Source organism: Nicotiana tomentosiformis, chromosome 12 (assembly GCF_000390325.3).
Source record: "Nicotiana tomentosiformis chromosome 12, ASM39032v3, whole genome shotgun sequence".
Classification (NCBI taxonomy): domain Eukaryota; kingdom Viridiplantae; phylum Streptophyta; class Magnoliopsida; order Solanales; family Solanaceae; genus Nicotiana; species Nicotiana tomentosiformis.
In genome coordinates, this window is record NC_090823.1 from 59,340,865 (window position 1) to 59,353,648 (window position 12,784).

The 12,784-nt window shown below is 38.8% G+C and overlaps 1 protein-coding gene across 1 annotated transcript; it reads right to left on the reverse strand.

Annotated features, from left to right (window-relative positions):
• Positions 1–11,842: 11,842 nt before the first annotated feature.
• Positions 11,843–12,280, reverse strand: LOC138902707 (uncharacterized). Its single transcript, XM_070190598.1, has one exon. The coding sequence runs from the start codon at positions 12,278–12,280 to the stop codon at positions 11,843–11,845; it is 438 nt and encodes a 145-aa protein (XP_070046699.1).
• Between the last annotated feature and the right edge of the window lie 504 nt (positions 12,281–12,784).

The following is a 12,784-nucleotide window of genomic DNA, read 5'->3' on the forward strand; positions in this document are numbered from 1 at the left end:
ACCCAATCTCGATGTTATTCAGGTAATCTCCATGTGTTAGAGATATTAAGTTGTGATCCATGTTAGAAATCGAGTTAGGCTATATGCTGGTACATTTGGGACCCACAGAGGTCGTTTCTGTTATTGAGTTATTTGCTTAAATTGCAGTTATATAATCAGTCGCATTCATCATTTGCATATCATATCTCAGTCTCTGTTATCATTTGTAGTTACATCATGTATCATTGTTTGGGCTGACTGGCATGAGATTTGTGAGCCCGAGAGATTGGAGAGATTGATGACTGAGTGAGGTCGAGGGCCTGATTGTGAGTGATATTTATAGGATCAGGCTGCACGTTGCAGCATGCCATGTTGGCTTATATTAGTGTTTGGGCAGGATCTGCCCCTACGGAGTCTGACATATAGGCAGTGAGCGCAAGTATCGTTGAGTGCTGAGTGCGAGTGCCGAGTGATTGAGCGTGTTGAGTGATTGGAAGTGCTGAGTGATTGAGAGTGCTGAGTGAGGTGGGATACTCTGAGAGCATGATTATATGAGTTTATCACTACGTTTCATTATAGGTGACATGCATATTTGACATGTAGACATAGAGATGTAATATTCCTCATGTTAGCTATACTTGGCATATTTACCAGTGTCAGCCTAAATTATCGAACTTGAAAGCATATCTACTTTTCTGTACTGTGTACAACTGATTATGAGATTTTCTCTGAGTTATTACTATCATTTTCATGTCATATCTCCATCCTAATTATCTGGAATTGGACTGTACCTATCTGAGCTTGTCATTGCTTTCAGCCCAAGGTTAGCCCTGTTACTTATTGAGTACATTGGGTCGGTTGTACTCATACTACACTCTGCATTTCATGTAAAGATCCAGGTACTTCTGGGCACAGTGGTAGCTAGACTTGGAGAATTTTTTGCTTGGAAACTTTTAAGGTAGCTGCTTTGGTGTCCGCAGACCTTGACTCTCCTGCCTTCCAGTTTATTTAGCACAGTTCTATCTTTCCAGATAGTTGTATTAGAAGTTTTGACTATGTTGATATTTAGTAGCTTATGTACATAGTGACACCCGAAATTTGGGGGATTTTGTATTGAGTCGCGATATTTCTTATCGGTTATTTATGAGATTTTTCACTGTTAAACTTATTTCATCACGTTTTCAATTTAAGAATGCGTAGTTATTTGTGATTATCGGCTTGCCTAGTTCTGTGATTGGCGCCATCACGACATGTTGAGTTTGGGTCGCGACAAGTTGGTATCAAAGCCTAGGTTGCATAGTTCTCATGAGTCATAAGCAGGTTTAGTAGAGTCTTGCGGATCGGTACAGAGATGTCTGTACTTATCTTCGAGAGGCTACCGAACCATTAGGAAACTTCACTTTCTTGTATTCTTGTCATGCGAATTTATTGATTCCGGAAACTAAACTTCTAAATTCTATTCTCTGACAGATGGTGAGGACACGTGCTACTAGATCGGGCGGACGGCCACCAGTACCACCAGCTAGGGCCACGAGAGGCCGGGGCCATGGTAGAGGCCGAGGTGCAGCTCGTACAGCAGCTAGAGCAGCACCTGTGGAGCCATCAGTTGCTCCAGCTTAGAAGCAGATACCAGATGTGGTTAAGCCGGTGGGACCAACTCATGCACCAGTTGTGCCCATTGGGATTCCAGGCCTTCAGGAGCTTTGGCCCAGATACTGACTGTATGCACTAGCCTTGCTCAGGCGATTTCAGTTCAGGCCACACCAACCATGTCTCAGGCCAGGGGAGGTGCTCAGACTCCCGCCGCCCGTACTCCAGAGCAGGTGGTTCAAGGACTTCAGACACCGGGGGTACTACCCGCTTAGCCGGTTGTAATTATTCAGGCCCAGGTGGGTCCATATATGAGTGACGAGGAGCAGAAGAGGCTAGAGCAGTTTGGGAGGCTAAGGCCTCCAGCATTCAGTGGGGCTAAGTCAGAGGATGCTCAAGACTTCTTAGATAGGTGCAGTAGATTCTTCGAACGACAGGTATTCTGGAGACTAGTGGAGTCTCATTTACTACTTTTCAACTGTCGGGGGTAGCCTTCAGATTGTGGGAGGCTTATGAGTTGAGCAGGCCAGCCGGTGCTGCACTATTTACGCGGCATGAGTTCTCCGTTCTCTTTTTGGAGAAGTTTGTTCCACAGACCCGCCGAGACGAGTTGAGTAAGCAGTTTGAGCAGTTACGCCAGGAGGGTATGTCCGTGACCCAGTATGAGATGACATTTTTAGAGTTGTCTTGTCACGCGATCTGGTTGGTTCCCACAGAGAGGGAGAGGATTAAGAGGTTCATTGATGGCCTGAACTATGGACTATGCTTTGTCATGACTTAGGAGATTGCATTAGGTGCTAGGTTCGACGAGGTGGTTGATATTGCTAGGAGACTAGAGCAGGTCCGTAGTCAGGAGCGTGAGGAGAGGAAGGCCAAGAGGCCTCGTAGGTCGGGTGGTTTCAGCGATGTTTCTTTTGGAGGGCAGTCTCACCACAGTAGGGGTCGTCCTTATAGGCCTGCTCAGATGGTTCGTCCGGTTCATCATGGTGCATCAGCTAGCCATGGTTTATACAATGCTAGTCCGGGTCAGTCATCTCTCAGTGCCCTCCCAGCTCAGAGTTCATCTCATGCTCTGTCAGTTCAGGGTTTATCTGTAACAAGTTCTTCAATAGTTATTCTAGTTCTCAGGGTCCGATTCATCCTCTACCACCATTGGCGGATCAGAGTTGCTTTGAGTGTGGGGAGTTTGGACATGTGTGGAGGCAATGTCCCCGTTGTTTTGGAGGTCCAGTTCATCAGAGGGGTCAGATTATGATTTTCGCACCAGTTACTTCACCACCCGCTTAGCCAGTTCGGGGTGGGGCTCAAGCAGCTAGAGGTCACCCTAGAGGGGGAGGCCGATCGGCTGGCGGTCAGGCTTGATGCTATGCTTTCCCTGCTAGGCCAGAGGCCGTTGCTTTAGACGCAGTGATCACATGTATTGTTTCAGTATGCCACATGGATGCTTCCATATTATTTGACTCTGGTTCCACTTATTCATATGTATCATCATATTTTACTTATTATTTGGATATGCCCCGTGAGTCCTTAGTTTTTCCTGTTCATGTATTTACGGCGGTGGGCGATTTTATTGTTGTGGACCGTGTGTGGTGACCATTGAGGGATTGCATATAAGAGTCGATCTCTTATCGCTTTGTATGGTTTATTTTGACGTGATTCTAGGCATGGATTGGTTTTCCTCATGTCATGCTATTCTTGATTGTAACACGAAGACTGCGTCGTTGGCGATGCCGGGATTACCTAGGATCGAGTGGAGAGGTTCTCTGGACTATGTTCCCAGTAGGGTAATTTCATATTTGAAGGCCCAACGGATGGTTGGGAAGGGGTGTTTGTCATATTTGGCTTTTGTAAGGGATGTTGGTGCTGATATTTCTACCATTGATTCTGTTCTGGTAGTGTGAAACTTTCCGGATGTATTTTCTGTATACCTGCCGGGCATGCCGCCCGATAGAGACATTGATTTTGGTATTGACTTGGTGCTGGGCACTCATCCCATTTCTATTCCTCTGTATCGTATGGCACCAGCGAAGTTGAAGGAATTTGAAGAGAAACTTCAGGAACTTCTTGATAAGGGGTTCATTAGGCCTAGTGTGTCGCCTTGGAGTGCACCGATTTTGTTTGTAAAGAAGAATGATGGTACTATGCGGATGTGCATCGACTATAGGCAGTTGAACAAAGTTACAATTAAGAACAAAAATCCTTTGCCGCACATTGATGACTTATTTGACCAGCTTCACGGATCTAGAGTGTTCTCTAAGATTGATTTGAGGTATGTGTATCACCATTTGAAGATTCGGGACTCTGATATTCTGAAGACGGCATTCAGGACCCGCTATGGTCACTACGAGTTCCTTGTGATGTCTTTTGGGCTGACCAATGCCCCAGCAACATCCATGCATCTGATGAACAATGTATTCCAGCCATATCCTTATTCATTTGTCATAGTATTTATTGATGATATTTTGATGTACTCACGTAGCCAGAAGGAGCATGCATAGTCATTTGTGGGGGGAGAAGCCTTATGCCATCATGTTTTCAATTTAAAAATGCATAGTCATTTGTGATTGTCGGCTTACGTAGTTCTGTGATAGGCGCCATCACGACATGTTGAGTTTGGGTTGTGACATTTAGTCCATGGTAGTGGAGACTTGTATTTCTGTTTTGTGACATTCAAACGGATGATGTATTTCTTATCGCCAATGTTGTAATTCAAATTTAGCCGCTCATGACTTGTACTACCAATCTTTGAAATAATTGTATGTTTTTTCCGCCATCTTATTTATTTTTCATATATGATCATTCATTCGAATTATGTTATTTATTATTTGGTTAACATAGCATGTTGGGGTTAAGTGTCATCACGACTAGACGAGAATTTAGATCGTGGCACTTTACTTGCAAAAATGCAGATGAACCTTTTTGTGCATGATTTAATATTGACACTGGAGGTACTTGTATCTATAGTATTTTAACCCAACGACACACACAACGGAAGTATTGTCATCTCTACACTAGATTTCTTCAATCCAATATAAACACTAATGCTTATATCGTTGCAAAATGTAATTGGTGGATATCCTTGAGCAATAGCATACTGAATAAATATTGTGCTATTGACCTTTTGTAGCTACTTTGCAGTCTCTATGGTAAGTTATTCAAATTTCTAACAGGTTTATATTAGAATTGCATCAACATGAATTTACGTAATTATGGTTATCACAGCATTCTCCGTTGTGTTGCAGCAAAATCAGTGTATTTTTCATGATTTTACATTTCATGATTTTACAGTGTCTCAATTCAGATTATCCAACTAAACTGCTTTTATGTCCAAAATTGAATCTTAACAGTGCAATTTCAGCAAATTCAATGGGAAATTATAAATTTGAGCAACAAATTTTTCGACATCAATATATGAATTTTCAACTCAAACCAGCTGCTGTGATTCAGATTTCCAGATTGAGAAAAGAATTTCAGTTAATAATCGGTATTTTTCGATGCTTTTACACAGTTTGAACACAGGTTATCAAACTAAACTTCTTGTCTCCAAAATTAAAATATATACAATGCGATAAGAATTTGAGTAGCAAAAATTTTAACCTCTTCGAACTCAAATCAGCTGGTGTGATTCATATCTATAGATCAAAAATAATTTTTGTTCAATAGAATTTGAGTTAAAAAAAGTCAAATTTCAGCTGCTCTGATTCTATTTTTCAAGGTTTGCATTGCGATCTCGAGATCATCAACAATGATATTAAAGCTTGAAACTGTGATATCCCGTTTTTGCTGCTGGAATCTCAATTTTTACGGCGCTTATTTTTGTGAAATTGTGTCTATTTTTTTTAGAGCTCTATTTTTATAGTTAGCGCATTAGGGTTGTTGTTTGATTGTTAATTTGCGCACTGATATCAGCATCTTTTAGCTGAAATGTGTCGGACTTGTAATTATTTAGTGGGTAGGATTTTCAACGGGTAGAGTAGGGTAATTATTTTTACTTGTATAGGTAATCTTATTTTTTTTCTTTTTACATGGATCATCACTTATTTAAGATTATATTTAAATAAATAGTAGCATTCTTGGTTTATTCCAAAATAACAAATTTATTTTAAGTTTTAGAAAATTTTAAAGTTTAATCTTTTAATGCCAGAAAGTTTTAGAAATAAACAACCATATATTTAGGATCACTTTATCTTAAAGCAAGTATTGTTTTCACTTTCATCCATTTTATCTTTCTTCTTGAAATAAAAGGAACAATATTCACGATTCTCTCTTCCTATTCACATACTCTCTGTCTTCATAAAACATACATAATATTCTCTTTTGTTGTATAATATTAGATCTTTTAGCAGTGACTGGCACCCCATGAGCTTGGCGCTAGCCGAGCTAATCTCTTTTGCCTATTACCAATGTAAAATATTAATTATATATACACTTACCCACAACGATGTCACGATCCAAATTTTTCACCTTAGGATGTCATGATGACACATAGTCTCTAAGACTATGTAAGCCTAACGTGTGAAGAAAAATAGCGGAAATAATAATAAAACCTCAAATTTAAACCATTAAACTATCATAATTAGTCTCAACAACACAGTTCACAAATAACTCCCAAAATCTGATGGAACTGAGTCATGAGCTCTACAAGAATTTACTAATAGTCTCATAATACAATACTATTTTGGAACAAGAAATAAACAGTAGAATGTCTAAAAACAGAAGGTGGCTTCGAGGCATGCGGACGTCGAGCAGGAATACCTTGAAGTCTCCAAAGACAACAAGTCAATCAATTACTGGCGTCAAGTACTGGCAGACGTACCTGGATCTGCACAAAAGATATACAAAAGCGTAGTATGAGTACACCACAATGGTACCCAATAAGTATCAAGCCTAACCTCGGTAGAGTAGTTACGAGACAAGATCAGACACCTACTAGGACAAGATAAATGGAAAAAAAATATGACAATGGGAAGTAATAGAAAGCGGGGAAATGAATGGTAACAAAGCAGTTTAGTAATGTAAGCTAATAACATAATTGTAAGCAAAAGACAAGAAGAAGGAAGCCAATAATGAAAACCAGAAATAGTCAAATACGGAAAACGCTTGCCAAAGAATCAACAATACTAATATTTTCTGTAACGACCCGACCGGTCGTTTTGTGTAATTGTGCCCGCTTACCCTTTTGATGCTTCACACACGTGTGTTTATGGTTTTATGACTTACCAAGCTGATTAGTTTTGTTCCGACAAGACTTCAGGTTGATTTGGACCATTTGATTCTTGGCTAGAAGCCTAAGTTGTGTATGTTGACCAATGGTTGACTTTTGTGAAAACGACCCAGGAATGCTGTCTTGATGGCTCGATAGCTTCATATCATGATTTTGGACTTGGTCATATGCCCGGAATCAAATTCGGAAGTCCTAGGTTGATTTGAGTTGTTTTGCGAAATTTGGCAATTTGAAGTTGAAAAGTTTGGCCGTAGGTTGACTTTTAGCTATCAAGTTCAGAATTTAATTTTGTGACTTGGAATAGGTTCGTTATGCCAATTAGAACTTGTTTGCAAAATATGGTATCATTTGGAATTGAATTTATAGGATTCGGGCGCCTAGTTGCAATTGAAGAAGTTCTTGAAATTTACTTCGAAATTCATGCATTTTGGAGTCTGATTCGTAGTTCTAGATGTTATTTTTGTGTTTTTAGACTTGTGCAGATATTTGGTTTGGAACCCCGAGGGCTCGGATGAGTTTGGGACATGTTTCGAAATTAATTGAACTGAAAATGAATTGCTGGTGTTGCTGGTGCTCTGTTATCGAAATTTCGATCACTAGCCTTGCAATTGCGAAGGTGACAGTGGGTCTCTGATGTCGCAATTGCGACTGGCTCCTTCGCAATTGCGAAGTCAGCAGGCCTGAGGCATGGGTCCTTTTTCCGAATAATTGTTCGCTTTAGCGAAGAAGTCCAGCTTCGCAATTGCGAAGCCTTTGTCGCAATTGCGATAATTGTTGAGGCTATTAGGGTTCGCAAATGCGATCCCTGGTCCGTAATTGCGAGGGTTCGCAAACGTGAACCCTGTGACGCAAATGCGACATCTGCAGCTAGACAAAAAGGATGGGAGTCGGGATTTTTCAACTTATTCTCTTATTTTAGAACCCTAGACTCGGCAGGAGGCGATTTGGAGAGGGAATTTTCATCTACAGACATTGGGTAGATGATTCTATTCAATTTCCAACAATATTTCATCAATATATCTTAGATTTAACATTAAAGTCATGTGAATCAAAGTGAAAATTTGTGAAACTTTGTCATATTTTTGAAAAATAAGAATTTGAGTTTTGAGAGTCGATTTGGACTTTGATTTTGAAACTAATCATATATATGGACTTGTGGGGTTATGGATAGTCGAAATCTATCCTTGGACCCAGGTTTTGACCGGGCGGGCCCCGAGTTGGCTTTTGGAAAAAAGTGTAAAGATCATAGCTTTATCTATTGTAATTGTTTTTCCTTAAATTATTTGATGATATTAAGTCAATTTTTGTTAGATTTGAGCCATGTGGAGGTGAATTTTAGGGGAAAAGCTATTTTCGAGGGTTGAGTTTAGTTGAGGTAAATATATTGCCTAACATTGCGTGGGGGAACTACCCCTTAGGATTTGGGATTGATTGTTTCATTTGTGCTATGTGAAAGCCATGTACGCAAGGTGACGAGTGGGTACACGGGTTATATGTGGTATTTGACCGGTTTAGGCTACTTAGACTCTTTTCATGCCTTAATTGAATTGTCATATCATGTTTTAAACTCTCATAGTCAATCTACTCTTACTTGTGTTAGTCTATCCTTACATGCCTTAAATGACTTTGTTACCACTTGTTCTACATCTTCTTGATATTTTGTTCTTATGCTTAAGTTGAAGTTGTTGCCTCTTTCATTGTCACATGTTATCTCTTCCATTGTTGATTATCCTTATTTGAAGTCATCGTTACATGTTATCTCTTCCATTATGAGTTATTTTTATTTAATGTCATGTTTACACATTATCTCTTTTATTCTTGAGTTATTGGTGTTGAAGGTGTGAAAGACGTTATCACATTAAGGCGAAGTTCTTAATTGTTGAGATATCCTTCTTGTGGAGAAATTTACATTCAACATTATTGTTGATATTCTGGTACACATTGTGGTTGAGCCATGGGCTATTGTTGTGGAAACATTGATATTGTTGATTATTGGCAAGTTATGTCATATGGGCACTTGTGGTGATAGTTGTTGTTGTGATGTTATTGATGCGCATGTGGCGGTATAAGGATAGGGGTTAATGTGCATGCGGTGGCATAAGGTGGGACTTATGTGCGTGTTGCTTGTAAGGGAATTACTTGAAGCCACGCGGCATCATTAGGTAGGCTAAAATGCGTGTAGCTATTTCGGAAAAAATATTTTCAAAACTATTTAAATGTAAGGCTCACGCGGTAGTATAAGAAAAGATCATGATTGAAATTGAGAGATGTAAATACGAGACAGTTCCTCGATTGTGATTCTTGTTGTATACGAGGCGGTACCTCAGTTGTGATTCTTGTTGTGTACGAGGTGGTACCTTGTTTGTGATTCTTATTATTTATCTCATGTTGTAAAGAGTTATTGGTGAAACACTTCTTATTGCCTTTATTCTTCTTTGTCTTATCAGTTTGGATCCGTATTTGACTATGGTGGTTCTCTTTGATTGCTTCCTTTATGTTATCTCTATGCTTACAATTCTGGTATTAGTCTATGTTATTAACTTGTTTTGTATCAGTTATTACTTCTTGTTATTATGTTTCATTCTGTTTATTATGTCCTAGTAGGTGTCTTGACCTGGTCTTGTCACTACTCTACCGAGGTTAGGCTTGATACTTACTGGGTACCATTGTGGTGTACTCATACTACACTTCTGCACATCTTTTGTGCAGATCCAGGTACGTCTGCTCGTGTTGGACATTAGAGTTTGATTGTAGCTATTTGCCGGAGACTTCATGGTATACCTGCTCGACGTCCGCAGGTCTCGGAGTCACCTTTTGTTATCCTTATAATATTGTTGTTTCATTTATTAGACAATGTTATAGTCGATGTTTTGGAACATTCTGTAGAAGCTTATGACTCAGTCTCACTGGGTTTTGGGAGCATTGTAATTGTGTTTCAATTATCGAGATATTTATGAGAATTGTTGGTTTATATCATGTTTTAGCTTTTATTTCTATCATAATCTCTCATTTGATAGGCTTACATAGTCTTAGAGACTAGGTGCCATCACGACATGCTAAGGAGAAAAATTGGAGTCGTGACATTTCCACATCAAATAGCCCGTGGCTCAACCATAATGTGTACAAGAATCTCAATAATAACTAAATGTATGTGATTTGCTCAACAAGAAAGATATCTCAACAATTAACAACTTTTCCTCGATGTGGTAACGACTTTTATAACTTCAACACTAATAACTCAGCAAGAAGATATTCCACGAAATAACAACCTCAATTAAAAGTAATGCAACAATTAAAGAGATAACAAGACAGTAAGGAAGCAATAACTTCAACTAAAGAATATATGAGCAAATAACAAGTAAGAGGCGGAACAAGTGTTAACAATGAAAATTAAATCACGTAAGAGTAGATTAACAATGAGAGATATAACATGTTATGACAATTCAATTAAAGGCATGGAAAGAGTCTAAGTAACCTAAACCGGTCAAATACAAAATATAGCCCATATACCCACTCCTCACCTTGCGTACACAGCTTTCACATAACACAAATAGCACAATCAACCCAAATCCTAAGGAGTAGTTCCCCCACACAAAGTTAGGCAAGATACTTACCTCAACAAAGCCAACTCAACCATCAGAAATAGCTTTTCCCCTAAATTTTGCCTCCACACGGCTCAAATCTAACCAAAAGTGACTTAATATTATCAAACAATACAATGAAAAACAATTACAATAGATAAAGTTTTGATCTTTACAAAATTTTCAAAAGGTCAACAAAAGTCAACCGCGGGCCTCCCATTCAAAACCTGGGTCCAAGGGTAAATTTTGACTACCCATAACCCCACGAGTCCATAAATGTGATTAGTTTTCAAATCCGAGTCCAAATCTACTCTCAAAACTCAATTCTTCATTTTTCAAAAACTTAACAGAATTTCCCAATTTTTCCTCTTTGATTCACATAAATTTGATGTTAAATCTAAGATATAATCATGAAATATAATTGGAAATTGATTAGAATCACTTACCCATAGTTTGTAGATGAAAATCCCCTATCGAAGTTTCCTCCTATCGAGCCTAGGGTTCTAAAATATGATAAAATGATATGAAATCCCGACTTTTCTATCTTTTTGTTCAGTTGCAGACGTTGAAATTGCGACACTGCCAGACTCTAGGGGAACCTCGCAAGTGCAACTGTGGGTTCGCAAATATGAACCTTGTTCCCTTAGCAAATGTGATAGTTTCATCACAAATGTGAAATTTCCTACCCAGACCCATACTTCGCAATTGCAACACCTGAGACCCCCTGCTATGTTCGCAATTGCACCAACACACCGGCAAGTTCAGTGTTCAGTCCAAACCATTCCGCGACACATCTGAAACTCATCCGAGCCCTCGGGGATCCAAACCAAATATTCACAAAAGTCAAAAAACATCATACAAACTCACTCGCTCGATCAAAACACAAAAATAACATCTACAACTACGAATCGATCACCAAAATACATGAATTTCAAAGTAAAGTTCAAGAACATCTAGAATTGCAACTAAGCATCTGAATCCTACGAAATCAACTCCAAACGATACAAATTTTGCATACAAGTTCTAAATAGCATAATGGACCTATTCCAAGTCCCAAAATCCGATTTCGAACCCGATATCCAAAGTCAACCTACTGTCAAACTTCTAAACCTCAAATTGCCAATTTCCGGCAAAACAACACAAATCAACCTACGGACTTCCGAATTCGATTCCGAACATATGCCCAAGTCTAAAATCAAGATACGAAGATGCCAGAGCCATCAAAACACTTTCCCGGGGTCATTATCACAAATGTCAAAGTTTAGTCAACACTTCTAAATTAAGTTGTAAGCCAAGAACCCAAGGGTCTAAATCAACCCGAAATCTTCTCGGAACGAAACCAATCGACCCCGAAAATCATAAAACCTAAATTACACATATGAAGCATCAAAAGGGGAAACGGGGCGCAAATACACATAACGATTGGTCAGGTCGTTACATTCTCCCCCTCTTAAAATAAAGGTTCGTCCTATAATGTGCATAAAGACATACTAGAAGTGACGGAAAAGTAAGGATAACGATTCCACATGTCGTGCTCGGTCTCCCAGGTTGCCTCCTCGACCGGATGATCCCTCCGTTGAACCTTCACTGAAGCAATACTCTTTGACCTCGACTTTCGGACCTGCCTATCCAAGATGGCCACCGACTCCTCAACATAAGTCAAATCCTTGCCCAATTGGACTGAACTGAAATCTAATACATGGGACGGATCAGCATAATACTTCTGGAGCATAGAAACATGGAACATCAGGTGAACTGCTGATCGGCTGGGTGGCAATGCAAGCTTGTAGGCCTCCTCTTCCACTCTCTGAAGGATCTCAAAAGGATCGATGTACCAAGGGATCAACTTGCGCTTCTTCCCGAACCTCATCACACCCTTCATGGGTGAAACATGGAGCAAAACCATCTCTCAAACCATAAATGCTACATCACGAACCTTCCGATAAACATAACTTTTCTACCTAGACTAGGTTGCGTTAATACCCAATTTTGCCCTCATATTTTATAAAGTATTCCATATGCTTTCAAAATATCATTTTGCACCATTACTCAATTTATAGGGGTCATATAAGTGTTTTTATAGTTTTTAAAGCTTTAAAATTGATTTTCTTGCATTTCAATTATTCAAATATTTATTAATTATCCCTTAAAATTATTTATTGGGTGACCTAATCATCCAAATTTACTATTTGTACCCACATGCATTTTATAATATTTTATTCTATTTTTACATAATTACATTTGTATTTTTTACCTATTATCTACATTAGCGTAATAATAGCCTATACTTTGCAAAATATTATTTTATTTATACCAAAATAGCATTCTATATTTTTATAATGTTAAGTTATTATTTTTAAACATTTTATTTCATAAGTAATATATTTTATTATTTATTAGATGTTTTAAT

Coding starts and splice junctions, on each gene's coding strand:
- LOC138902707 (XM_070190598.1), bottom strand. CDS start 12,280: ATGGTTTTGCTCCATGTTTCACCCATGAAGGGTGTGATGAGGTTCGGG.